The 27,813-nt window shown below is 39.0% G+C and overlaps 1 protein-coding gene across 2 annotated transcripts; it reads left to right on the top strand.

Annotated features, from left to right (window-relative positions):
- The first annotated feature begins 1,588 nt into the window (after positions 1-1,588).
- Positions 1,589-26,437, top strand: ARMC10 (armadillo repeat containing 10). 2 transcript variants are annotated; one of them, XM_072653157.1, is made up of 7 exons: positions 1,604-1,869; positions 5,719-5,790; positions 9,072-9,217; positions 12,269-12,403; positions 14,833-15,009; positions 24,129-24,200; positions 25,067-26,437. In XM_072653157.1, the coding sequence occupies exons 1-7, from the start codon at positions 1,734-1,736 to the stop codon at positions 25,325-25,327; spliced, it is 999 nt and encodes a 332-aa protein (XP_072509258.1). In that variant the 5' UTR covers positions 1,604-1,733; the 3' UTR covers positions 25,328-26,437. The 2 variants fall into 2 exon arrangements, with proteins under 2 accessions (XP_072509259.1, XP_072509258.1); XM_072653158.1 differs by lacking the exon at positions 5,719-5,790 and having other exon boundaries at positions 1,589-1,869.
- Positions 26,438-27,813: the final 1,376 nt, after the last annotated feature.

Genomic DNA, 27,813 nt, shown 5'->3' with positions numbered 1-27,813 from the left:
ATTTAAGGTGTCACACAAAAATACAGAATAATGAGTGGAGGCAGGAGCAACTGGATTTATCAGGAAAGACCTCAAGTAGGAGGCGTGCTTTAAAGGCTGCCAGGGACTCAGGAGGTTAGTGCATCCTAGGTCTGGGGAGTCCTGTGCATAAGTACAAGTAGGCCATCTTGGTTGGACCTTACAGTGAGTGGCTAAAGGGGAGCAATGGCTAATAACCCTGGAAAGTAAGGCTCTGGTCAGGCTGTGAAAAGAGCTTTAAATAAAAAGAGGGTTAAACAGAAGTCCTGAAAAATTCAATTTAATTCCATTCAATGAACTTTAAGCCCCTTCAGTTGCTTAGCCCTGCTTATCAAAGAGTGTTGGGGGAAGCCGTAGTGGGGAGGGAGACACCAAGTTTGCAGTTTTTCTATCCCTAGTCATTCATTTACCCTTATCTGCAAACTAACCCGTTCTTGCTATTCTGGGGAGAAAGGCGATTCAAAGCCGCACTTCTTGTGCTGGGGTGGACCTATCTGGATTACTTTAAAGCTGCCTATAAAAGTTGTCCCCACCTTGAAGCCATGTCTGATCTTCAGTCATCAGCCCTGCTACCTTGACATACTTAAAGTAAATCTTTTCAGTTCTCTTTGCCCTGAGTTTTGCCTCCTTAATCAGGATGAAAACCCAGATGAAGAATTTTCCTTTCAACACTACTACATGTGCAATGCAATGCTAAGACATGGAGGTTAAGGCCTTAAGGAAGGTCAGGCGGGTGGCATGTACTAGAAGCCAAGATTTGAGGCCAATTCTCTTGACTCCAAATCCATTGTCCCTTTCCCTTCTAGGGCTAGGGCAGTTTCTTAAACAAGGACTGGAAATAAAGGCTACAAATGTTTGCGCTAAGCTCACCTGCCTGGCCCTTCTGGAGTCAAGCTTTTGTGTGTGTGATTCCCTTGTCGATCTAGTGAAGGCTATAGACCCCTTCTCAGATATATATGATATATTTATCGTATATAATGTATAATATTATACGTGTTATATGGTATATTGTTGGTATATTATATGGTATGTGTTATATGGTATATTATATATACTATATGGCGTATATATATTTTAATGTATGAATAGTTATTACAAAAGAAGTCAATTATATTGAAATAAATTGTTTCCTTTCCTCCCCAAAACCAAGTTCATAAACCCCTTGCAATCTACCCATGGATTCTGGGCATCCTCCTAAGTGCCTCTTCCCCCCTCCTATTTTAACGAATGCAGGGCACTCTCTCCCTGAACCGGAACAAGCACGCAGAGCTGCTCCCGGAGGGGTCGCCCCGGAATTATCTGGAGCTTGGTTATATGCACCGGAGGTGGGTAGATGTCTACATGCAACTCCGACAACAAAGTCTAAGACCTAGCGTCTTCCACCGGTAAAACAAAATAAAAGCCCTTCCTTTTTGTGCGAGTGCGTGCGTGCGGCGCTCGCGAGGGTTACCCCAGCGGCCTCTGAACTCTGGGGCGGCGAGGACCCCTCCAGCGGAAGCGCAGGAAACGCAGTCTCTAGCCTGCCGGAGGTGGGGGTGGGGAGGCGGAACTGAAATCCCCTCTTCCTCCTCCGCTGAGCCCGCCCCCGTGCGCAGGCGCACTGGCCACCCGCTCCCACGTGCTCCCGCTGGCGAGCGCGCTGCTGGCAGCCTCGGCCCTAGGTCCCAGGGAGTATCGCCGCAGCCTGGGCATTTCCCGGGCTCCAAAGGGGCAGCATGGGCAGAGCCCGGGAGGCGGGCTGGGTGGCGGGCCTGGTGCTCGGGGCCGGCGCTTGTTACTGCATTTACCGACTGGTCTGGGGGAAAGAAAAGAGCCGGAAAACGGGGCCGGCCAGCCCCTCCCCTTCTGCAGGTGAGCTCCCCCTTTTCCCCGATGGTGGGGAAGGCGGGAGAGCCGAACCCCGCGCGCTGTCTGCTTCCCTGCCTTGTACTGGAGGCGTGGGAACGGGAGTCTGTAGCCCCGGGGGAACTGGGCCTGGAGCAGAAGCCCGTGGAGCGCCCTGCCCCCGAGGCACGTGGCCAGCCCCGGAGGCAAGTTCCAATCCGAGCTCAGACTCGTAGGGGCCCTGCGACCCTGGGCGAGTCACTTCACTTCTGCTTGTTTGTCTCCCTAACTGGAAAATGGGGTGATCGTAGCCCCCTGCCTCCCGAGTCGCCGTGAGGTTCAGCCCGGGGGCTGCTTTTCTTAGATTCCGCAGTGCCCTTGGTGCTGGAGGTGGGGAGGGGAGCTCAAATGTCTGCCGGTGGAAGCCTTCAGGCTTTCTTGAGGTGTGTGCAGGAAGCTTTTCTCAGCCCTCCTTAAAGAGCACTGCCTTTCCTCCGAAATTTTCTCCAAATTATCGTAGTTACAGAAATATGTATACACACACATACATATGTACACACAGGCAGTTAGGTGGTGCAGTGGATAGTGCACCAGTGCAGGAGTCAGGACGACCTGAGTCCAAATCTCACCTCACACACTTGACACTCACTAGCTGTGTGACCTTGGACAAGTCACTTCACCCCCATTGCCTCATCCTGGGTCATCTCCAGTCATCCTGATGAATATCTGGTCACTGAATTCAGATGGTTCTGGAGGAGCAGTGAGGCTGGTGACCTGCACAGCCCTCCCTCACTCAAAACAAAGACAAGTGCAAGTCATGTCATTTTTTCTCTGATGGCATGGTTGTTGACAAGGATGGTGGAACACATATATGCACACACATGTGTATGTATACATATATTTTATATAATACTATATATTACATATAATATGTATAATCTATAACCTACTTAGCTATCCTCTATCTCTTACTACAGACTTACTCTGTTCTGTTTGACTAAAAGCGATTCTTAATGTCCTGAGTATTAACTGAATTTTCATGATAGACAGTAATATTAATGACTCTAGAGCTACTGAAGAAAATCTAATATTCCTCAGAAGTAATAGAAATAACATTATTTCCCTAAAGTTGTAGTTCTTCTCTTGTCATGAGGTTTTTTGTTCTGTCACTTAATTTTTTTAAAACTAAATTTTTTTACACTTAGTAGGTGTGTGACCCTGGGCAAGTCATTTAATTCTTTTACCTTGGTTTTCTCATCCATAAAATGAACTGGGGAAGGAAATGGCAGACCACTCCAGTATCTTTGCCAAGAAAATACCACAAAGAGACAGACATGACTGAACAACAAGAAATCACTTAAAAAATCACTTTGGCATTCTTGATTCATTTTCTCTGTCAGGTCAGTGATTTTTAACCCATTATATAACTGGAGAAGCTTATTTACTGACATTAAAATGACTTGTTCGTAGAGGAAAAATTGATGTCCTTTCAGTCCTAGGATGCAGGTCTACCCTAGTGTTGCACTGATACCTACAAAATGTTAGAAGTCTTAAGAGCAGGAGGGGGTTCTTCACCTTTTTTTGTATCATGGACCCTTTTGGCAATCTGGTGAAGCTCATAGACCCATTTTTTTTTTTTTAGAATAATACTTTCAAGTGTGTAAAATAAAATACATAGAATTACAAAGGAAAAGAATTATATTGAAATACAGTTGTCTCAGTTAAAAGAAAAACAAGAATTTCATGAACCTTGAGATTAACGTAAAGACCTGAGATCCCATAGAGAGTGACCTTTAAAATGTGGAGTCATTCTTCTGCAAAGTATCCTTGGAATAACATGGTTAAGAATTGTACAAAATCAGGTGTGGATGGATTGCACTGTGCATTGATGGGATAGTTCTTTGCTGATGAAGGATATTTTAAATGAAGGCTTTTTTGTTCAACTAAAAAGGCCATCATGGATGCAAAGGAATAAAAAAATTTTTTTTAAATTTCTCGTTGACTAATGTTTGAATTTTCAAGGTACTCCATCATATTCTGCAAGGCTCATTTCACTTAGGGAAGGGAATAAGCCTTTATTAAGAACCTGCTATGTACTAGACATTGCTAAATGCTTTATAAATATCTCATTTGATTCCCTTCCACTACAATCCTGGGAGCTCAATGTTATTATTAGGCACATTTTACAGTTGAGTCAACTGAAGCAGACAGGTTAAGTAACTCAACCAAGGTCACAATCTAGCAAATATCTGAGGATAAATTTGAGTTCTACCCACTGTAGTATGTAGCTAGTTAGAGGAATGATTATCGATTATCGACAGAGAGACCACTAAGGTGGACGTTGTCAAGAATTAGCTAGTTAAGTGACTGGCCGTATGACAACATAATAAATGTCAGGAGTTGAGTTTTGTAGGTACCATCTGTCTCTCCATCTTTCTATGTGACTCACCCTCTCTGCCAGTCATACATTTCCTAAATAATACTCCTTTTGCAAGTTCTAGCACATATACCAGCATTAAATATATGCTGCAGCCTACTTGTGTTCACCATGTATCTCTCTACCAGAGGGGATAAGATCACCATCCTTAAGAAATTATGGTACAAGATTTGCAACCCTTTAGTTAGCTTCACTGGAAGGATGTCTGTGTTGAAAAACAGGCTTTTGTGCTACAAAGCAGCTTAAGATTATTAAAATCTCTGTGTGATTTCCCTCGTGCAGTTCACCCCAATCTTGCTTTTCACTTCTCCCAACTCATTATCCACCCATAGCTAGATCTGCTTCTGGCTAGATCTACTGATGGATGGACTCAGTGGGCTGGCCTTCCAACTGCATGGCACGGTCTGGACCATGGGAGAGGCTGGTGACCTGCACAGCCCTCCCTCTCAAAACAAAGTCAAGTGCAAGTCATGTCATGTCTCTGATGGCATGGTCTTCGGCAATGAAGGTCGAACACACAATGAAGGACCAGTAATTTCCAAACTTGCTGTTTATATAACTCTATCAGTGAAAAATGACTAAGGCTATCTACTTGCAGTGTATTTTTATACAATTTTAAATTACATAATATTTAGTTATGTACATTTTAGTTTTACACAAGCCTTTACAAAAGTATTGGGTGAGAATATTTTGAAAATATTTTATTAATGGTACAAAAAATGATTTTACTCTCACCAAAACTTAATTCTGATGCAAGCATTGGGATTGAATATCTAAATTACTTTTGAAGTTTTTTTTTTTTACTTTAATACTTTGTGATACAGTGATTTGAAATTCTGGTTCTATGTTTGAAAAAAAAACAAACTTAGTTTTAACAGCTGTCAGAGAACAAAAAAAACCTTGACAAAGCTAAATTCAAGTGAAAGGAGTATATTGTTGGCTGTGCCCACTAAATCATTATTCTAACCATTACCCAACTATGCAGAGATTTGTATTGAAATTCAGTAGTAAATTTCCATCTTCCCTGATACCAGTTAGTTGTTGTTGCAAACTAATTGGAGCGTGCTGCATTTTTCTATTTTTAACAAATGTATTCACAACCCAGTCAGACCCTTCATTGGGAACATTTTTTAAGAAAGTTGGAAAGTTCACTCTCCAGAGTTGTGGTTTTTTCCCAAGTGTGCAGATAAAGAATTTTTAATAGATGGTACACATAGTTTTCAGCAACTGAGGATGGTGAATATCCAGGAGGAAAGGATGGTCAGCAGTGCAGGGATCAGGAAGGATGAAGACTGAGAAAAACACATGAGATGTATTCATTAAGACACTAGTAACTTGGAAGAGAGTGGTTGCAGTTGAATTAGCTCTGATGAGTAGCGAGGAGTTGCAGAAATTTTAAAGAGGTATATGTAAATATTATCTTCTCTCCTTATCATTAGCTGAATGGACCAGGAAAGGCTTCCTGCAGAAGATGATACTTGAACTGAGTCATAAAAGAAGCCAGGGACCAGGTGAGGAGGGAAAGCATGGCAGATATAGATGGGGGAGGGGACAGTACATAGACCATAGATGGATGAATTATATAGTACATGAAGGGGTAAGAAGGTTGGAAAGATGGGAGTTTTGCCTGCTGGTTTCCATTTAACTCTTTTTAAGCATTTTCAAGGAAAAACAAAAGACAGAGAGATGGAGAGGGCTCAGGTTGTAAAGAACTTTTAATGTCAAGCATAAGGTGACATTTGATCCACTTCCCAATTTGTGTCACCTCCAGAATCAATTTCTTCTGGTCTGGTACAGCCTGTCTTCCTGACTTTTCCTTACATGTTTGTACGGTTTTCTACCATAACTCTTGAAGGGGCTGAAGTATTAGGATCTAAATGTGATGACTACAGCGTCAGTTGGCAGAAATAGATCATGAAAGAAACAGTGATCAGTGTTTCATTTTTCACCTTTGTTTTCATTCATCTAGGGATGCTCTTGTGATGATGGGAGCTTAGTTATAGCTTAGAACAAGCTATTTGAACTTGAAATAGTGGATACCCAGTGAAACCAACTCCTTTCCTTGCCTCTCCAAGGAGAACCTATGAACTATCCTTCTAATCTTGCTGCATCTTTCTTTTGTCTGGTTTTATTGATTACAAAAATGTTGGTATTGATGAGGTTCAGTTCTTTGATAATGTGTTGCTTTGCTGGTCACTGGACATTTATGATACCTGAGTTAAATCAGTGTTCCTAGGTAGCCCCCAAATTGTATATTTTCGGAAGCCTTAAAAACAGGCAACTTCTAATAAATGACAGACTTTTTCTAAACAATAAGCCATCTTACGTTGCTTGCCTTCTCAATAGATGGAGGAAGGGAGTGTGAAACTCAAAAATTTTGTTAATGCATGTTAAATAGAGTGTAATAATTTAAAAAAAAAATAAGCCATCTAAGAAAAAATGTGTATATTGTATAGAAATAGAATCAGATTTTGGAAGATTAGATTTCGTGACAAAAAATATTAAAGGAGATAATATTCGATGGAGTAAATTTATAATATTGCTACCAGATTCTACTCTGTAGAAACTTAGTTTTGTGTGCAGATATGATAGCTATCTTTAGATTTACTGTACTTGGTGTGAGAGTTCAGAATTAGGAGAAGTAGTAGAAATTTGCAGAGAGGTAGGTTTAGGCTAGATATGAAGAAAATTTAGAGCTGTTCAGAAGTAGAATGAGTTAACTTAGAAAATAGTGGACTCCTCACCCCAGAAAGTCTTTCAGGGGACACTACATGACCATGTACTAATATAGTAGAGGTCATCCTGTGGTTGCCCCCCTGAAAGTCTTTCAGGGGACACTACATGACCATGTACTACGAATGTAGTAGAGGTCATCCTATGGTTGCATTAGGTGACTGCCATGGTTCCTTCTGATTCTCAGGATTGTAGCTCTAGAACTGGAAGGGGCCTTGGAGACTATCTTGTCCAGTCACCTAATTTTACAAATGAGGAAAACTGAGGCCCAGGGAAGTTAAATACCTTACCTATCCAAGGTCACACAGGTAAACAGCACAGATAGGTTCTGAACCCAGGTCCATAGTAGAATTCTGAGTCTAAGTAATTCTAGTAGTCCTTTGCTTTCTTTTTTTTCTGAAAATATATGATTTGGCCATATAATTTAATTCCGTCATCTCATTTTACAGATGAGAAAATAATACCTGAAGAGATAGTCATACAGGTAGTAGGTGGCAGATCTAGAATTGGACCAGGTTTCCAGACTTCCAATCTAGTAATTTTTGTCTTACCTGTTGTGGGGTCCCCGTGGTTCCTAAGATAATATGACTCTATTAAGACGTTTCGCCTCTTTGGACCTCCTTTATCTGTACAATTGACTCAGAAGAGAGAGCTTAAAAAAAAAATCTACGTTTCAATGATTGCTTAACTTGAAATTTTTTAAACATTGTCAAGAAATCCTTTGTGAAAAGGCTCTTGGACACCAACTTACACGTAGACATTTAATAACCATATTGAAGTCCTATTTGTGGAAATAATTGGAGACCAGAGGGATTCATTTAATAAATGTCCAGTGCAATAAATCATCAGACTTTTTAAATGGTTTCAACAGTGGATTGCTTATCCAACTGCTAAAAGCTTCTCTTAAGTATGCCCCACAATCTATATTTAAATCTTTCCCTGGCTGTGTACCAAATAGTTATTCAAAGACATATTTATAATGACCTTTTAGCATTACATCATAGGTCAGGAGAGAAATTGTGGAGTGTTGTTTTGATTTTTTTGTGGTTATCAGTGATATAAGGTTAGATTTTGTTTTTTGTTTTATTTTAATTTTTGAGCAAAATGCTAGTGTAGCTAGGTTATCATGTAGAATTCAGTTAGTGGCTTCCGAATAAGTAAAACATAGGTGTAACTGTGTGCATATGTGAATGAAGAATCAAAGTACTCATTATGAATAAAACACCATGCCAAGGGCTAGGGATTCAAATAGAAAAATTTAGAAAGCCTTTGTGCTCAGGAAGCTCACTCAATTTGGAGGAGACAATACATAAAAGAGTTCATTTGTAAGAAATTAGAAATTCTCAGGCACATCAGTAAGCAGATGGCAAGGCCCAGAACTTCTTAGGGGTATCAGCAAATTGGACAGCAGTGTTTATGAGTGTTTCGTATCTGGTGAAGGCCTAGGTTAGCACACATCATGGAGTAGATCCTTAAAAATGCTTACCATTTGATTCATGTCATAGGATTTGGAGGTCATGTGTTCATGTGCACATATATGTGAAGGAGATAAAAGTGCATTTTCATTTTTTATAGACTACCTCTGAATGTACACATTGCCACATTAACATAACTTTAAATGCACAGTTTCTTCATTATAAAGGCTGGTAAATCTTCATTCATGATTCAATTCAGACAGTATTTTTAAGATCATATATAAGGCACTGTACTAAAGACAGGTAATATGACTGGGAAAAAATGATGGTTTCTGCCCCTGAGTCACTTCTAATATCAGGATTTATCTATGCCAAACCATTGATGATAAAAGAATTCCTAAACCTGGTGGCATGCATGAGTTAAGAGGAGGAGGACAGTATCAAAGTAGAAATCTTAAGAATTAAAGAAGCAGCATGTTTTAAGGTTTCTGAAATAAAATTTTATGAAGACGGACCTAAATCTGCCTTAGTTACTAACATTGTTTCATAGTTGGCCTGGTCTTTGAATAGTCAGAAATCAATAATTTGAATATCCAATGAATGTTATTGACTTTTTTCTTTTTCTTCTTCTATACACTTGACAGAAAATGACGGTACCAAATCATCTGGTATACTGGATGCTCAACTTCTCAAAAAACTCATTTACTTGCTACAGTCAACTAAGAATCCTTTAATTCGTGAAAGAGCTTTGATTACACTGGGTCACAGTGCTGCTTTTTCAACTAATCAAGTAAGTAATCTGTTCTTATGAAGCAAACTTCCTTTATGCCTATTCCACAGTAGAAACAACCAGGTTAGAAAATTTGCTTATTTCATTGCAGTTTACATGCCTTATTGGGCCTCTAGAGTCGAGCTTCTTAATCTTTTTATGTGTGTGTCATATACCCTTTTAACAGTCTGGTGAAATCTATGGACCTTTTCTCATGACCATTTTTTTAATTTTGTAACTTAGATGTTAGTGAAAATAAAGATATAAATTTTTCTTCCTGTGCAAGTTCTTGGACCTCCTAAATTCTATCCATAGCTATAAAGAGAGGAACTGATTTAGAGAAGAGGCAACCCTTATCATGGTAAGAGGAGGTGTTCCTCCTTCCTGAAGTTCACCATCAACCAAGTTAGTAATCTCAAGAAGGAAGTTCTTCCTACGGCCCCAATTACAAGGAGCTTTGATACAGGAGTTTCTCTTCTCCCCTGAAAACTTGGTTCAGGGTTGTCAGACAGTAGCTTTGTGGGGCTCCCAAAATCACAAGATCCAGGATAGTTGTGTTAGTTCATCCTAGCTCATGCTCACCTAATCCCTACATTTTGTGATGTCATTTAAAGGACAAAGCTTTTTGAAATTCACCACTTCCAAGACATTATTCCTCACCTGTTTAGATTTAGGGTGAGAAAGAACAAAGTCAAAAAACTGCTCTCCTCATCATTACGTGTATGTAAAGATTTATTTGTTAAATAAATTGCATTATTCACTCTTTAAACTCATTTATGACAAAAGCTGTATACTTGTAAGAAGAAAAACCCAGAAAAAGCACTAGACTCCAGGAGTCAGGAGACTTGACTCCTTGTAGTCCTAGCTCTGCGGCTGTCTGACTATAAGATGCTGCCATTCTTTGGGCCTCAGTTTCTTCATCTGTAAAGTGGGGGTGGGAGAGCAGTGTCAAGTTGTAGATCATCTCCAAGATCCCTTTTAGCTATAACATTTGGTGATCCTAAGACCATTAGGAATTCAGGTCTCCTAAAATTTAGTCACTAATGTATTTAAATTAGATGCTTCTTTCACAGGACTGCTGTCCCTTTTATCCCTCAATTGCATGAAATAGTTGATCTTTTAAAAATTCATATTGTTCTAATAGAAAAGTGAAAGCAGTCGCTATTTAGCGATCTAATGGTTCAGTGGAAAGAATGATCAGTATGGAGTTAAAGGGCCTGTGTTCAAATCCTGACTGTACCGTTTTGCTGGTGGTTGGTTTTCATCTTTTGTTTTCGAAGAGGACTAAAATGACTTCACTATGCTGGAGTCAAGTCGGATTATGACTGCTCAAACCAGTATGAGCTCTGGCATGCACTACCATAGGTTAGGCACAAATAGACCGGGTGAACATTTGGGGTGGATTCTCTAAATTTGCACATCTTATGTTTCTTTTGTAGCCATGTAACCAGATCACAGAATTTGTCTGGGCCTTGGTTTACAAAAAAAAAAACGTGCAGGTGTAGGAAAGGCTCGGTGACTTCTGAGGGCATTTGCAGCTCAAAATCTACAAACCTGTGACTAGAGACAGTGAATCTGTTTTATGGTTTGTGGTCTCTGCCACTTTAGCAACTGTAGGACTGCAGGCTGTAGATCTGCAAACAGATCAATACGTCCAGGAAACTGTGTATCTGTCAGTGCCTGATGGTTTATTCATTTGAAAGAAAAGGCCCCTGGAAGCTGCTTCTCAAAGTAGTACACTTCCCAGCAGTACTAAAAAGCTGAACTTTAAATAATCTCTTCTCATTACTTATTTCCTTTTTTGACTTACCAGAATAGAGAAATGGGGCTAACACTTTTAGTCAATTTTTAAATCGTGTTTTGGTCCAGCCCAATTCTCCTCACTCACCCCCTGGAAAGAAGTCCATTCCTAACCTGTTAAGATTTAGGGTGAGAGAGAACAAAAGTCAAAAAACTGGCTGCTCTCATCATTACATGTATGTAAAGATTTATTTGTTAAATAAATTGCATTATTCACTCATTAAACTCATTTATGACAAAAGAAGAAATACTTTGCTGATTTCTTGTTCTGTGATGTTGGCATATTCTGGGGAGCATATAGTTATGGGAGTTTTCCCCTTATAAACAGTTGATTTTTCTTTCAGTAGAGGAGCCAGGAGGGTGCTTAATATGGTCTGAAACAAAGAATCCTTTAGGCAAGTCATGCAATTTTCAGATTTACTTGTAACCCAAGAATTGAAATAGTTATTTCAAGAGTTGTTGTTCAGTTGTTTCAGTCAATTCTTATGCTTTGTGACCCCATTTGGAGTTTTCTTGGCAAAGATTCTGGAGTGGTTTCCCATTTCCCTCTCCTGCTCATTTTACAGATGAGGATACTGAGGCAAAAAGGGTGAAGTGACTTCTCCGGGGTCATATGGTTAATAATTATCTGAGGTCATATTTGAACTCAGGAAGATGAGTCTTCTTGACTCCAACCCAGTGCTCTATCCATTGCACCATCTTGTGAAATTTAACCATATTTAGAAATTGCTTTGAAATCCTTACATAAACTGTGCAAGGTTGACTTTATACTCCGCTGCAGTGTTTTGAAGGATAACACGGTGCAAATGGCTATGGAAAATTGTTTGCCCTGTATTAGAACAGTCACTTAATAGCTAACATTTAATTAGTGCCAGACACTGTGCAAAGCACTTTACAGTTATCTCATTTGATGATCAAACAACCCTGGGAGAGAGGTACTGTTATTATCTCCATTTTACATTTGAGGAAAATGCAGCAAATAGAAGTTGTCACTTGTCCAAGGTCACACCACTTCTGTTATGTGTGAGACATGATTTGAAATCAGGTCTTTCTGGCTCCAGGCCCAGTGTTCTATCCACTGCTTTACCCAATCACTTGAATTCTTTCTTTTATCTATACTGTGATTTCATTGGTATAGAAAACTCCCTGTAATAGCCTTGGAGAATTCCCTGGAAGAACTGATAAGTTAAACGAAATTCAAAAAGTATGAGTAGAGGCAATAAATATTTCTTAAAAATTGGTGAAATCATAATCTCATCTTCTTCCCTTTAGGATATTATTCGTAATTTGGATGGTCTCTTAATTATTGGAAATTTATTGAAAGATCCCAACCCCAAAGTTAAAGAGAAGGCTTTAAATGCACTAAATAACTTAAGTATGAATATTCAGAATCAGAAGGAAATTCAGGTAAGTGACATTAAAACACAAGGAAAATTAATTATAAAAGTTTAAAGGCCACAAAAATGTGTAATATTTTTGGGAAATCATGATCAGTCAGTAAACTGTTACTTACTATGTACCAGGTACTTTACCTGTAGTAGCTCAAAAAGAACCCTTTAGAGAATGGACCAGCAAAGGGAAGGAACCAAGTATCATTTTAGAGCCTAAAGAATGTTCTAGTTGGGTTACATTGTGATGTGCTTGTTTGAAAGGAAATTAATCCAGGGTTAAGGAAAGATACCAGAAAGATCATGAATTAGGGAGCTACTTTCTTTAAGAGGAACAGATAATTATTTGAACAGTAATAATTGAAAATACATGTGAGTTACTTTATTTTAAAGTTGATCTTTACAAATATTGAGAAATAAGGGATTTGGAAGTAATAAAAATTATATAGATCACATTTTTAAATATTTAGGGGAAAAAACTCTTAATAACTGTATGTGAACCCCAGAATTCTAGAGAATTATGTTGCATATCAGTTATAAAGGATGAGAGGCCCTCAGGTTTTGAAGATAACTGATACGGTGTGGAGTGCTAATGAAATAGAATGGGCCCATAAATAAAATTTCTTAAGGCTTTTGGTATTACAGGCCATGTGGTATGGTGGCAGAAGCACCAGACTGGAGACCTGGGTCCTATTGATGTTTCTACCACTAATTAGCTGTGCTAATTTGGAGAAGTCATTTAACTTTCTGAGGCTTTATTATGGGAAAGTTCAAGTAGATAATCTCTAAAGTCCCTTCTCAAATATCATAGAAATATTTAAAAATACCTCCGATGTGATCTAGTCAGACTCATATTTGAACATTTTTGTTCTCTTTAACATCTCCAGTAAATGGCTAACCAGGCTTTCCTTGAAAATTCCATCGATAGGGAATTCACCATCCTCTGAGGTGACCTATTTTAGTTTTGGCCAGTTCCATTTGAGCTACTTTCCTCCTGTTGACCCAAAACCTGCCTGTCTGTAGTATCTCATTGCTTCTTGCTCTCTCTCCTGGGTCCAAACATCAAGTCCAATCCTCCTGTAAAAAGAACAAAGGATTGAGAATTAGAAACCCCGAGTCAAACCCAGCTTTGCCACTTATTGCCCTGCTACCTTTATAATATGGTAACTGCTCCAGGCCTCAGTTCCCTCATTTGTTAAATGAGGGCAGTTGGACTAGATGACCTCCAAAGTCCCTTCCATATTTAGGTTTGCAATCTTTTTCCACTGAAAATCCTTTATTCTTTTCCCTTCTGCTGTAAGAAAGAACTTATCAATACCTTTGTTTTCACATGACTTATCGTTTCCCAAATATGCCCCTTTCCCTTGCACCTTGTTCCTTCCTTTGTAACAAAGGGGCAAGAATTCATTAACAAAACTTACATACTGACTACATCTGACAACATGCACCAGGTGTATTTACTCCTCTCTTTTCTGTGGCCAAGATAATCATAATTATAAAACATTCAGCTTTGTTTTATTCTTTTCATTTATATTATTGTCATTGTGTATATTTTCCTAACGAGTTTTCCAGTCTTTCTCTGAATTCTCATATTACAATAATCCTTTGTGTTCATTTAGTACAGCTTGTCTAGCCAGCCTCTAGGCTCCCACTTTATTTCCAGTTTTTGCTGCAACAAGAAGAGATGCTGTGAACATATATACAGAACATTTGTTTCTGTCTGACCTCCTTGAGGTATAGGCCTAGCAGTGGGATCTGTTAGTATTTCAGTGCCGTTTAAATACTTTGAAGATTTTTCTTGAACCTACTCCAAGCCTTATAAAAGCCACATCCTCCCAATATAACCTTCTGTGATAGATCAGGCCCTCTTGCCATCCTAATATGCTTCATTCAAATGCACTCCAGCTCTTCAATGTCCTTTATAAAAAATTTTTGACTGGACCTCTGTGTAAAGCACAGAAAAATTAAGAACCTTAGAGAGCTTTCTACTGTAGGAAATTTGGCTTTTAAATTCTTTCTGGGTATAATTTGTTTATAGAATAGAGCAGATTGTCAGGATGATTTTGAACTCTTTCTAAAAATTTGATAGGCCACAGAGCTGCCTTTCTTTTTTTTTTTTTTTTTTGCTAACTAGTAATATTTGGAGGCTGTGTTAATCTCACATGACTGAGTGAATTGAAAGAACATTAGCTTTTTCCTCCTTTTATCCCTGAAAAAGCTAACCTTGGAGAGAAGGCTGCCATCTTTTACCCATTTTTTGTTTACCATAACAAGGCTTTGGAAATCCTTCATTTAAGGAACTACACAATAAGGAGGGCCTATTATGCAGACACCTGAGAAAACTTCTTCCTTTGCCCAAGCAATTGAGGATGATTTTATTTTATCCTGGATGAAATTCAGTAGTATTTCTGAGGTTCCAGTGTTCTCATTTTTCTTTCTTTTCTTCAGGTGTACCTCAGCCAAGTCTGTGAGGAGACGTTCTCCTCTCCCTTAAATTCAGATGTACAGTTGGCTGGCCTGAGATTGTTAACAAACATGACAGTCACCAATGACTATCAACACTTAATTGCCAATTCAATTTCAAGCCTCTTTGATTTGTTATCTCTGGGAAATGAAAACACCAAGGTATGAAACTCTAATTTTTAAAATCAATCTCTTGCTTATCTTAATTGAGATTTCATATCCTCATCTGTAGATTGTTGGTTTCACTGGTTGAAAAGAAAGTTTCATACGTGCAAAATGGAGAGAAGTGGGCTAGATGGTAGTAGAACAAAGTAGATTCAGAGATGATTGACTGGCAGATTGGAAGAAACTCCTCAGTGGAATGCCCCAGGGACCCGTGAATGCCCTTGGGCCTCTTGACCTTTTTATAAAGGTAAAGATGATGGTATTCCTCTCAAATAGGGAGATGGGATAAAGCTAGGAGAGACTAAAAACCCTGGATGGCAAAGTTAGGATTTGAAAAGATTCTGATGGGTTAGAACTTAAGGCCAAATCAAATAAGATGTAAATTATCAAGGATAAATGTCAAGTTCTACACTTGCTTAAAAAAAATTGACTTCATAAGTCAAGATGGAGTAAGCATGGCTAGAGATGTGGGGGCTTTAGTGGCATGAAGATTCACTGTGAGTTAACTGTCTGATAAAACCCAGGAATGCTAATGAGAGCTTAGGCTGAATTAAGAGAGGCAAAATATGAAGGAACAAAGAGGTGATAGACCCCTGACATGCTGCCCTGATCAGCCAATATTGGGAGTATTGTATGCATTTCTGGGTACCATATTTGTAAAAAGATATTAAAAAACTGAAGTCAGCCAAAAATGACAATGGGCCTTGAGATCATGCATCTTAAGAACTGTTCGTAGGAAATGAGGATTTTAGCCTCAAGAAGAGGAGAAATACAGCAGTACAATGATATCTGTGTTCAGATTTTTGAATGACTTGTTCATTTGACTCCAGAAGTTAACAGATACTCCCTGGGCAATCTGGGTTTGACATAAGTAGAAACTTTCTAACACGTGGAGCTATCTGGAAGTGGCATCGGTTTCCTTAAGAGGTAGTGGGTTTCTCACTCACTTGAAGTGTTCGCACAAAGACTACTTGATGGTTATGCAGGTATGAGTTGAACCAGATGGCCTCTGAGATCACCTCTATGTGATTCCTGGATATTGTTTTTAAGATGATTTACAGATGAGAGCAGATTGTTATCATAAAGCATTTTTAATGCTTCCCGTAAAATCCACTTAGGTAGGATCTTCAACAGACCCACAACCCATGCGTCGATGGAACTAAGCTCTAAAGTACAGGTTTACCTTGACCTTCTTACGCATGTCACAGATAAGAGTGGCCGCACCATCCTGGCATTTCCATCTTTACCACTTTCTCACTTTCCCTGGTTCTCGCTTCCTGTTCCCTAACACTGTTGCTGCCTTTCTCCTTTTGTTTCCCCTCCCTGTCACTGATAGAACAGCCCTGAAAATCTCATTGACTGCTATAAACCTATGAGAATTCCCTTCTTTTTCCTCCCCTTTCCACTCGCTGCCAACCACCTCCTGTTCACCTTCACCATTACAACTTACGCATCCCTGTTGGTTCTTTGTCAACTGCAGTGGCCGTTTGGGAAGCAGTTTCTGGGGCCAGGTTCAAATGCTGCTCTTGGACCAAATGATCCTCCCTTCTCTTGTCCTTCTCAAATTATTTTACCTTTTGCTGTCCACTTTTGCTCTTACCTCTCTACTCAGCTGGCTGATTCATGTAGCTGCCTGGCTAGCCACAGAGATCCATCCCTATACCCCTAGTCTTACCCCATTTTTCATCATACTAAGGCCCTTTTCTCTTGGAATTAAGGCTTCCCTTTCTCTGTCTACCTCCCCCCTTCCTGGGTTCTAATACTAGGTTTGGGGAATTAAGGAATGGACATGGCTTCCAGTGAGGTCCTCCTAGTCCTTCCATATGGATTAGTATTCTAGGGCAGTTAGGCCAAGGGCATAGACATAGACACTGTGTCCCTGTTTCAAAACAAATTTTTATGATTTTGAAAGACAAAGTTGATAGCACAGTATTTCTTTCTATTTACTTTATTGCAAGTTTACATCTATCAAGAGTCACTAGCCAAAAACATTCATTACTTATTGGCCAACCTTTCAGTAATGAGCATCTCCAAATGTAGTTACATAGGCACGGGCTGTTGTCAGGACTAACCCTTCCAGCTTTCCTGCCAAAATTTGTACTCTGCTGGCATTGCCTTCAAGGGCCTCAGTGCCACAGTAAGACATGGGAATTGGCTTGTGAGGTCCATTTTGGAACCTAACCCTATTTTCTAACATTTCTGTAAGGGAAAAAATTATGTTCTGAGTTTCAAATTGCTAATTTACAAATGACCTCTTGGAATACAAATTCTTTCATAAGCAAAGTTAGATACCTAGTTATTGGGCAGACAACCACCAGAATGTTGGATAAACTTTTCCCATTGCCCCTACAATTTGTCTTTGGGTAATAAAAATCTCAGTACTAGCCCATGTTACCATCATTGGAATAGAAATAATGAATGTTTATGTGATATGTATGAAAGGAAAATTAAAATTTCCAATGCTTAAAATAACCATCCTTCCATTACTGCAAGATGGCAATTTGTGCCAGTCAAGAATCCACCCAGGAACCTAGATGTGGGTGGCAACCCAGCTTCAGACTAAGATGACAGTACTTCATGAATGGTAGAGCCAGGAGGGACCTTAAGGACCATTCTTTTTAATCTTTCATTTAAATATTAAGGGACATGGCCAAAAGAGGTGATTTGTCCAGGGTGACAAACCAAATTGAAGTGGGGCTAGAATTCAGTTTTCTTGATTCTCAGCCCACTGCCCTTTCCACTGTGTCACGTGTTATCTGGTCTTCAGTTGTGACATTGGTACTATTGATGGATATCTCTTCTATATCATTCACTGTGTCACTGTTTTTAAACTATATGTTACCTAAGATGAATCTATGTGATATCGTACTTGATGTCTCCCTGATTAAATACTCTTTCTATGCCGGTCTTGAAATCATAGATTTAATTCTTTAAGTGACCAGAGATTTTCTAGTCCAATTCTCTATGGAGGACTCGAGAGGGGGATGTACTTTTCCCAAAGTAGGTAGGTAGTAGGTAACAGAGCAAGGACACAAACTAAGGTCTGCTGACTATAACTCAAGAGATTTTCACTATGCCTTTCTTGCTTTGATTTGTTGATTTGCACAAAAGAAAGCCTCATCCTTAATCCATCCATAGAAATCATTTTTTTAGAAAATCTTTTGGGACTCAGGTTTGTTTCACAGGAATAGAACCATTCCTTACCATATTTTGTGGACTTTTGCTGCTGTTTTCCCCAAAGTATGGTAGTTAACTGATGTCAAAGACAAGGTTTTTTTTGTTATTTTTTTTCCTGAAACAGATACTTAATGGTAGCAGGAGGCCATGAGGTCATTTGTAGAAAACTGTGCCAGAGGAAGGTCTCTAGAAAGAATCATCTTTCCTTAAGTCATTTCTCCTTAAACTTCCACAGTTTCAAAAGTAGAAAGACTGTCACCCCCTTCCAGTCTGCCGTTTTTTATTGTTGGATATGATTAGCCTATGTGAGGACAGATTTGTAAAAAGCGAGTTTTTTCTCATGTCTAGTGTTCTGACCCATAAGATGTTACTTCTTTGTCATGTCACCAGTAGGAAATTTCTGTAGTTCAAGTAGCTCATTTAAACAGGTGAGTTCAAGTGGGATTTGTTTTAAAGGAACATCTAATTTGAATATTTTTATCCTTCCAGAGTTAACATAAGCAATGAGAGAGTTGATATTTAGGTTCGATAAACAAGAAACTTGCAGATAGCGGTGGTTTTTATATCAGCTTTATGTCCCCATATATCTCTCCCACACTCCTCACCCAGAGAGCCATCCCTTACAACAAACAATAAAAAAGAAATAGAGGGAAAACACTTTTGAGTACAACTAACCAACGCATAAATCTAATCTAATGGCATATACAGTGCTCCACACCCATCATCCCCTTACTTCTGGAGAAAAGGTAAAGTGGTGAATTCTCTTCTCTCTTCCTTCCTGCCAAGCTTGGTCAGTCTGATTATTGCATGTTTAGATCCACTTTTTATAATTGTTTCCATTAACATTACTGTAGTTATTATGCATATTGTTTTCCTGGTTCTTTTTTCCCTTGCCAGCAGTTTATGTCTTCCCATTCCTCCCAGTATTTATCATTTCTTAGCACATAATAAAATTCTGTCACATTCATGTACCACAGTTTACTGAACAATTCTCTAGTCAATGTGGCATGTACTTTACTTCCAGTTCTTTGTTACAACAGAGTGTGTTGTTACAACTACTTTGGTGTATTTCTTCCTGTCTTTGCGTTCCTTAAGGTATGTGCTTGGGAATGGGATCTCTGGTTATGAACCTGTTAAAAAATTCAAGTTATAGCATTTTGCAAAGTGCTTGTGAAAGGTTTTCATGCAAATACATACCTTTTCCAAGGTGCATTATGGTCTACTGCCAAACAAAAGAAAAAACAGATTTAGTCTAGATGCCCAAACAGCTGAATTAAAAGTCATAGATTCTAAATGTATGTTACTTAAAAATCCTGTCTGCTCCTCAAGTACTAATAATTCTTGTAATCATTTTGTAAATTTATAGGATTATTAGATCATAGATTTGGAGCAAGAAGGAGCCTTAAGAGTCATCACATCCAGCCCCCTCAGAATCTGAGGCACAGCAAGGTTAAGTCATCTGTGCAGGTACACACAGCTCCTAAGCATCTTAAGCAGCGTTTGAATGCAGGTCTTTCTGACTTCATGTTCAGAACCCTTTCCACCTAACAGTCTAGTTGCTTTGTACATGGAGTCAGAAAGACTCACATTCGAATCCTGCTTCACACACTTAGGAGCTGTATGTACCTGCACAAATGATTCAGCCTCTCAGCATCAGTCTCCCCATATGCAAAATGACGACACTGATAGTATCTACATCACAGGTCACCTTGAGGATCAAATGAGGTAATGTGAAGTGTCTACAAACCTCAAAGTGCTTTGTGCTAGCTTAGCATCGTCATCATCGTTATCCTCTTCATCATCCTGCTTCTAAGGTAGCATTGCTTAGCAGGTAATAAAAGATTATTAATAAAACGTCCGTTACTGGGTATAATGCTTGCCCTCTTAGTGGGTTGGGAAGGAGCTGGAGAAAGAGAGAATTTAGGGCTCAGCATTTTTTTAAAAAATGAATGTTACAAATAAATGAATGAATAAATAAAAAGGGGGAAAAATTTAAGCTAGAGGAAAAAATGTCCATTGCTTCTTTGCCACCTGTTTCATCTGTTAAAGTTCATTTTGGAGTCTTTTGTTTTTACATCATTTACATATGTTTACATTGGAACTGTGTATTTTGAAGGCCAGGAAGGCCCTTTCCCTAGGATCCCATTTCAGTTAGTACTAGCACTGATAAAAATTCATTCACTTTTTTAAAAAGTAAATTTGTTTTGACAGTGTTTGTTTATACACTGAGGTCAATTCAGTTCATCCCACATATTTATTTCAAGACACTGAGCTAGGTAGATTCTAGGGAGAATACAAAGAATGTTTTAAGATGTGTTCCCTACCCTCCAGGGGCTGACAACCTAGTTTGGTCAGTAAGACAATAATAGCCCCTTTTATAATAACTCCTTAGAGCTCTTAGAATTTTCCAAGTACTTGACTCTACATTCTCTCATCTGATCTTCACAGTAATCCGTGCAATAGGCAAGTCAGAGGAATAGAGGAGCAAAGGCTTAAAGAATGAGTAATTTACCCAAGATCACATAGTATGTATATGTGTATAATATATGTGTATGATGCTGTACTTCCACATAAGTCCACCTGCCTATCTGTTATCTGAGGACCAACTTAACTAATTTCAGAGCACCTTATCACCAAGTTGGCTGCATAGTGATGAATTTTTTCAGCCATAGATACTCAATTGCATCTCTAAGCTGTCTTAAAGAGATTGTATTCTGAGTTAGTGGAGGGACTATCCATGCTGAGAAAATCATGAATCATTGAAGTATTGGAATAGTGATGTATTGGTGGTATCAGGATCCACAGGCCAGGAAGATCATACTTCCAACCAGGAGAATCATGCAAAGTTTGTTGAGAGAATAGAGAATTAGAGCTAGCATTATAAATAATTAATAGAATTTTGTTTGGTAGAAATGAAAGGGGAGGGCAAGTTGTACAAGTAAGAGAGAGTAGATGACATCCAGTCTGACTGGAGTGAAGGGAATAGTGAAACAGAGGTACAAAGGTTGGCTTGGGGTGGATTGTTAAGGAGTATGAAATATAGTTAATACACAGTGGGCAATATAGGCTCTAAGTAGGTTTTACTCCTGTAATCTAGGGACAAGACAGAAAATGTTATCTGAAAGTATAGGTAATAAGAATGAACATAAAGGGGGTGGGATTTGCCATCTGCAGAACCAACTTACCCTGAAATATTTATTAACTGCTACTTGATAGGATTATGTTGGCTTAAGCCTCAGGAAGGGTCTAGCATTGATTTTCCCCACCAATACATAAGTAAAGACATCAATTTCTCATTTATCTTACATACCTTAAACATGTATTTCAGTTTTAGAAATTATCTCATCTGTCATACAAGGAACGCTTCCTGAGCAGGGTTTTTGGGAAATTAACCATAAGGAAAGTTAAGAAGTAAGAATTTGTTGGTGTGCTTCTATCATTGTGTAGGGGAAGGTATCCTCCCACTGTAGATGTCAGTACTGATTCTTAAGATAGAAATATCCTTAAAGGTTTGTTTCTGGTCTTCATGGTGTTCTCATTGGTATGGGAAACTTGATTTGAGAAAAATTGTCTGCCAGGCTAATTAGCTCTTGTTCTGCAGTTTACTGTCTTCTCTACTTGGCTTTGGCATTGAAAGATTAAGTGATTTGTCCACAGAGAAATTCCTCAAGCTTCCCACACTTGACAGAAATATCCTTTAAGAATATACAGTTGGCATACCACCAAGCAGCCCTCTGACGGAGGCGGCTTGGTAGCATAAAAAGATTGCTGTTTTGGAAGTCAAGGGACTTGCGTTGGTCACCTGTGACATTGGGTGAGTATTTCTCTGAGCTTTACTTTCTCACATGTAGGGGCAGCTGGATGGTGCAGTGGATAGAGCACCAGTCCAGGAGTCAGGAGGACCTGAGTTCACATCTCACCTCAGACACTTGACACTCACTAGCTATGTGATCTTGGGCAAGTCACTTAACCCCAATTGCCTCATCCTGGCTCATTTTCAGTCATCCTGATGAATATCTGGTCACTGGATTCAGATGACTCTGGAGGAGAAGTGAGGCTGGTGACCTGCACAGCCCTCCCTCACTCGAAACAAAGACAAGTGCAAGTCATGTCATTATTTTTCTGATGGCATGGTTTTCTTTGGCCACGAAGGACAAACACACACTTCCTCACTTGTAAGAGCATTACATCTACAGTCTTTACAGCTACTTTGATCATTAGTTTAATCCTCTCAGACTTTTCCACCAGGAAGGACTCCCTTCTCTGCAGACATCCCACATTAATTCTGAATCCTGGACTACCTCCCAGAATGTCTGCTATTGTCTCAGCTGACATTCAAGTTTCACTCAGTGTCTTATGAGTTTTACTGCCATGATTCATTTTCCCTGAGCTTTATCATTTACAAACAAACTGATTAAACCAAGTATCTAAAGCCATAAAGCTGAGGATCAAAACCTAGACCAGCAATGTCTTTAAGACACAGTCACTCCATGAGACCCTGCCTGAGCATCTCAATATAATAAATAGATTGATGTAACCTTGTAAATAGTGGGAAGTGGATAGATGAACAGAGCATTTGCAGTTATTATATGCCAGATGCTGCTAAGCTCTGGAAAAAAATGTTCTTGCCCTCAAGGAACTAATGGGGAAGACAACACCTAAAAGGAAGCTGAAATGTAGGGGGTAGAGGGTGGCAGGCAGCTAGAAGCTACTGGAAGAGACATGTTTGGGGAAAGGTTGAGAAGTAGTCTGGAAGTCTTGGGGCTAAACTAGATTTGGAAGCAGCATGAGTACTTCTCCAAATGGAGATTCTGGGACATCCCTCGGGAGAACTTTGAGAATGGGCTGATCATAAAAATTAATCAGCCACTAATGTGTAGGATGAATTGGTGGGGAAAGTGAATAGAAATGAAATCTGCTTAAGAGACTGTTGCAATAGACCAGACTTGAGGTAATGAGTCTAAAAACTTAATGAGACTACAAAGGATGGGGAGGGGTGATTGGATCTTTCATTCATCCTTTTGTTAGATGTTGAGGAAGAAATGAGAGTCACATGAATTTGACCCAAAGGTCTAACCACTGTGCAGTGGACAGGAAGCAGAGTTTTTGTATTTTAACTCTAAAGTGTTTTTTTGTTTATTTCCACCATTTGTCTTTTTCATTCACATTCCTCTCCTTTGTAGTCAGCAGCCATCTTACCTACTTTTCCACTGTTTCTCCTTTGACCCACCACTCTTTCTAAAGAATAAAAAAAAAAAAACCACTTGAGCATGTGGAGTACCTCTTATTGCAAAATTCTGTGGTAGTCCAAGGATGTGTCCTGTTTTCCTTGAAAAGAAATTATGACCTTGTCGCTTGATGCTAGTTTAGCTAGAACAATATGCAGTCTGTAGTATAACCCCTGTTTTCTGGACTTCACACAGGTGTGGTTAATTTACTTTTGTAATGTAATAGACTTGTTGGAATGGAGCTAAATTTTCAAAATAGGTCAGAGCACGTAAGCACATGAATTCTGTTTGTATCATGCACAATAACTCTCAATGCATAAAGCAAACAGAAGACTTTTAAAGAATTAGAGTAAGAACTTAGGTGCCTGTCCTGGTTCGGCCAAGAGCTTTATCAGTTTGAGGGAAATGTTTAAATTCTTTGTGCCTTAGTTTTCCTATCTATAAAATGAGGGGTTTCTAACCACTTCATATCTAAGCTATTTATACCTAATGTCTCAGCTAAGCTATTTTAGATTGAAAATGCCATCATCTTACTTAGTTAACATACGAAAATATGTTGCTACTCTCAGGTTATGTTCATGGGAAGCTGACTGTGTTATAGATCTATACCAATTCTTTATGTTCCTCATTTTTGTATAATTTATAAGATTTCTTTCCATTCCTTTAAAGTTCAAGATGTCTAAAATGGATTAACAAATATTCTCATTTCAGATTCAGACCTTAAAAGTGCTTTTGAATTTGTCAGCAAATCCAGCTATGACAAAAGAACTTCTCAGTGTGCAGGTAAATATTTTATATACTTGTATTATTTTAAGCTCTATTGAGCATATGTATTTAATCACCAGGAAGCTATTAAATAATCAACCGAAAAATAACTGTAATACTGAAATCTGAGGTCATTCTGTGAATAAGTATATAGGAGGAATATTATTTTGAAGAACAGTGTATATGTATGAAATTTCACTTGGTCATGCCATTTCTGTATTAATAGTTTAATGCACATAGGATAAAATGTAATTTTTTTCATTGTGAGCTTTATTACATGAAATGTTTTCATAAAACCTATTCTCCTAGTTCACTCAGTGATGAATTTTTCAAAAAGAAACTGCCCATTAGGTATTTTAAAACACCATGGATTTTTCCCTCCCCAAAATTAAACTACATCCTGATATTCAAAGCATACAGCATTTTAAAGTTCAATGTCAAGCCCCTCTTTTCCAACAGTATAAAATGTGAATTCTCTGGAAGATTTTGCTCAGGTATCTGAGGAATCATATCATAAAAGGATTTTTTTTTAATTTATAGAATACAACAAGCATTTCTATAATATTATTATAATAATAAAAGATGATTCCATATGAAACTGCAAATCTGTTATGTTCAACTTGCTCTTCCTTTTAAATATAAAGTTTTCATGTAAATTTCTTATTCTTTCCTTTTTTTTCTTTCCCTACCCTGGAGATGACTACAAATAGGCACTAATATATATAAAAAGATCTTCTTATGAATTAAGTAAAAAACTACTTTTTTATCTTAGTAAAATTTAAAATACTGTAATATGATCTTTACATACCAGGATATATAAAAATACAGTTGCATAATAGAATCCTAAATTGTGATTTTAAAAAGTAATGTTTATTTCATTTTAGGTGTCATCATCACTGATTTCCCTCTTTGATGGAAACATGGAGAAGGAAATTCTTCTTCGTGCCCTTACACTCTTTGCAAATTTAAAAGACAATATAAAGCAAAAAGAGAATGCATTTGCCCAAAATCAGTTCAATAACACTTCTCTTTTCTCTTTACTGTATGGAGAATCTACAGAGTGTACTGAGAAACTGCTATCCTTAGCATGTCACCATGATGTCGACGTCTTTGAGAAAGTTGCAAAAATACTAACCATACTTTGATTGGCCTTGTATTTAAAAAAACAACAACTGTAAAGAATAACTAAGTGATGCGGTCTGTGAACTAGATAAGTGGTTTTGACACTTTTTTCTCATTCCCACACTTGGGACTCTCTCCCCCCTAAATTATAATGGGTGCTGCAGAGCCTTGGGGCAGAGATAGAAAATTCATTTAGCAGTGTTGTTTCTGTTGGTAAAAATAAAACTAAGGTTCTGATTGGCAGTTTACTCGTATAGTCTCTGCCATTTACTATTACCAAGGGAAAGGAGTAGAATCTATGAAGATTTCCTGGATTTTCTTATACCTTTGAACAGTAAAATGAAACTAGTCAGAGGGTGTGCTCTGAGGCGAGGAACCTGAAGGTATCTGGAAAATCCTTTATGACTTTTTGGTCTGGGAGCTGGTTATTGTTGATTCTTGAAGAGGACCAAACTGATGTCACTGTGTTAAAGTCAAGTTACAGTATGTCTGATTGTAGCTGATCAGACCAATATGAGCTCAGAATGCTCTACCTCAGATCAGGTACAAATAGTTCATGTGAACGTTTGAAGTGGGTTCTTTAAATTTGTGCATCTCCCGTTTCTTTTGAGCTACTTCAGTTCTGCTTTGCTTACAAAGCATAGGACCTTCTCTGATGAGGACACGCCATGCTGGGCAGTCCTATGCCAGCGTCTCCACTCAAACAGTCAGTTCTAAAGTTCTTAAAAGAGACCTTGAAAGTTTGGTCTAAGACACTAATGAAGCCCTTGAGGACTCAAGTCATGGAGAGCTAATTCAGTGAGGTCATTACCTGAAGAGAAATCTGTCACAATTTTTGAAAAAATTGTTTTGTACTAAAATATTCAAGTTTGTTAAAATATCCTTAATTCAATTTATTGAGAGTTTTCTGGTTGGCTTTGAGTTCAGATGAACACTACAGAATTTTTTAAGACTCTGTTATAGAGTTATAGAATAAGTTAGAGAGTAATTTTTTAAAATGTGTCACAGTGTTTCAAATTAAAATAGCTTTCATAAAATCAACAGAATAAAGTCACTTTGTACAAAACAAATGTAACCAGTAAGCTGTGTGATGTTTTCTTCTTGAAATGATTAAAATCACCTCTTCGTGTTTAGTCCCTTCAGTATTTTGCTTTGTTTTAACATAGCCTGAGAATAGTCTTAATCTATATCTAGAATACACCTGGATTCCAGTGTGTTCCATCCAGCTATCAGGATTTGAACTTGACACAAGTCACTTAATCTCTCTGACAAGCCTCATTTGCAAAATAGGGATAAATATGCTCCAATTTCTGCAGGGTTATTTCAAGAATCAAATCAATTAATAGCTTTAATTAATTAATCAGTTAATAGCTTTTCAAGTGCTAATGGTGGTGGTGGTTGTCCTTCATTCTTGAAGAGGACCAAAAAGACATCACCATGATAAACTAAAGTTTCAACGTGTCTGACTGGCTGATCAGACAAGCTCAAAATGCTCTGCCACAGATTGGGCACACAGAGTCTGTGAGGGGCGCTCTGGACCTGGGCCCCCTGGGAGGATAGGAGACGCCCAAGAGTCTGGACCTGCTGACGTGGCTTTGCCACGGTGGCACTGGGGCGGCTCTACTGGACTGGGCTGGGCTCCGCCCTCAGGGAGGAACTGGGGAGGGGCTTACCCGGAATAGGAGGGCAAGTTCTGGGGGATATAAGGCACAACACGGAAGGGGACCAGGGGGGGGGGGGGGGGGGGGGGGATTTCTTGCTGACCGTCATGTAATAAAGCTGCTCTTACCCACCTCCGGTGTTCTGCCTAGTGATTCTCCCCTCGATCCCCCGAGGGGAGCCAGAGACGTCTGAAGACCCTTGGGCAGGGGTGAGTTGATGCGGTAATTAGGGCTCCGCCCCTAACAAGAGTCTGTGTGAACATTTGGGGTGGATACTCCAAATTTGCGCATCCTACATTTCCTTTGTGCTGTCTCAATTCTGCTTTGTTCATAGAACACAGCACCTTTCTGATGTGGACACACCCTTCTGAGTGGTCCTGTACCAGTGTCTCCCATGTCACACAGTCAAATCCAAAGTTCTGGAGAGAGACCTTGAGAGTGTCCTTGTATCGCTTCTTCTGACCACCATGTGATCGCCTGCCCCATGCAAGGTCTCCATAAAATAGTCTTTTTGGCAAGCTTACCTGCTGCATCTGAGCAACGTGGCCAGCCCATCAGAGTTGCTTTCTTTGAAGCATAGTTTGCATGCTTGGCTGTTTACTTCAAGCAAGAACCTCATTGTCTGGTACCTTATCTTGCCAGGTAATCCTCAGAATTTCCCAAGACAGTTCAAATGGAAGCAATTCAGTTTCTTGGCATGGCCCCGGTAAACATGATAAACATGATAAACATGGTCCATGTTTCACAGGGGTACAACAATGAGGTCAGTACCACAGCTCTGTGGACCTTCAGTTTGGTAGTCAGTCTAATACCTCTTCTCTCCCATACCTGTCTTCGAAGCCTCCCAA

This window comes from Notamacropus eugenii, chromosome 3 (assembly GCF_028372415.1).
Source record: "Notamacropus eugenii isolate mMacEug1 chromosome 3, mMacEug1.pri_v2, whole genome shotgun sequence".
In the NCBI taxonomy this organism is placed as follows: domain Eukaryota; kingdom Metazoa; phylum Chordata; class Mammalia; order Diprotodontia; family Macropodidae; genus Notamacropus; species Notamacropus eugenii.
This window is presented reverse-complemented; position numbering and strand designations above follow the sequence as displayed.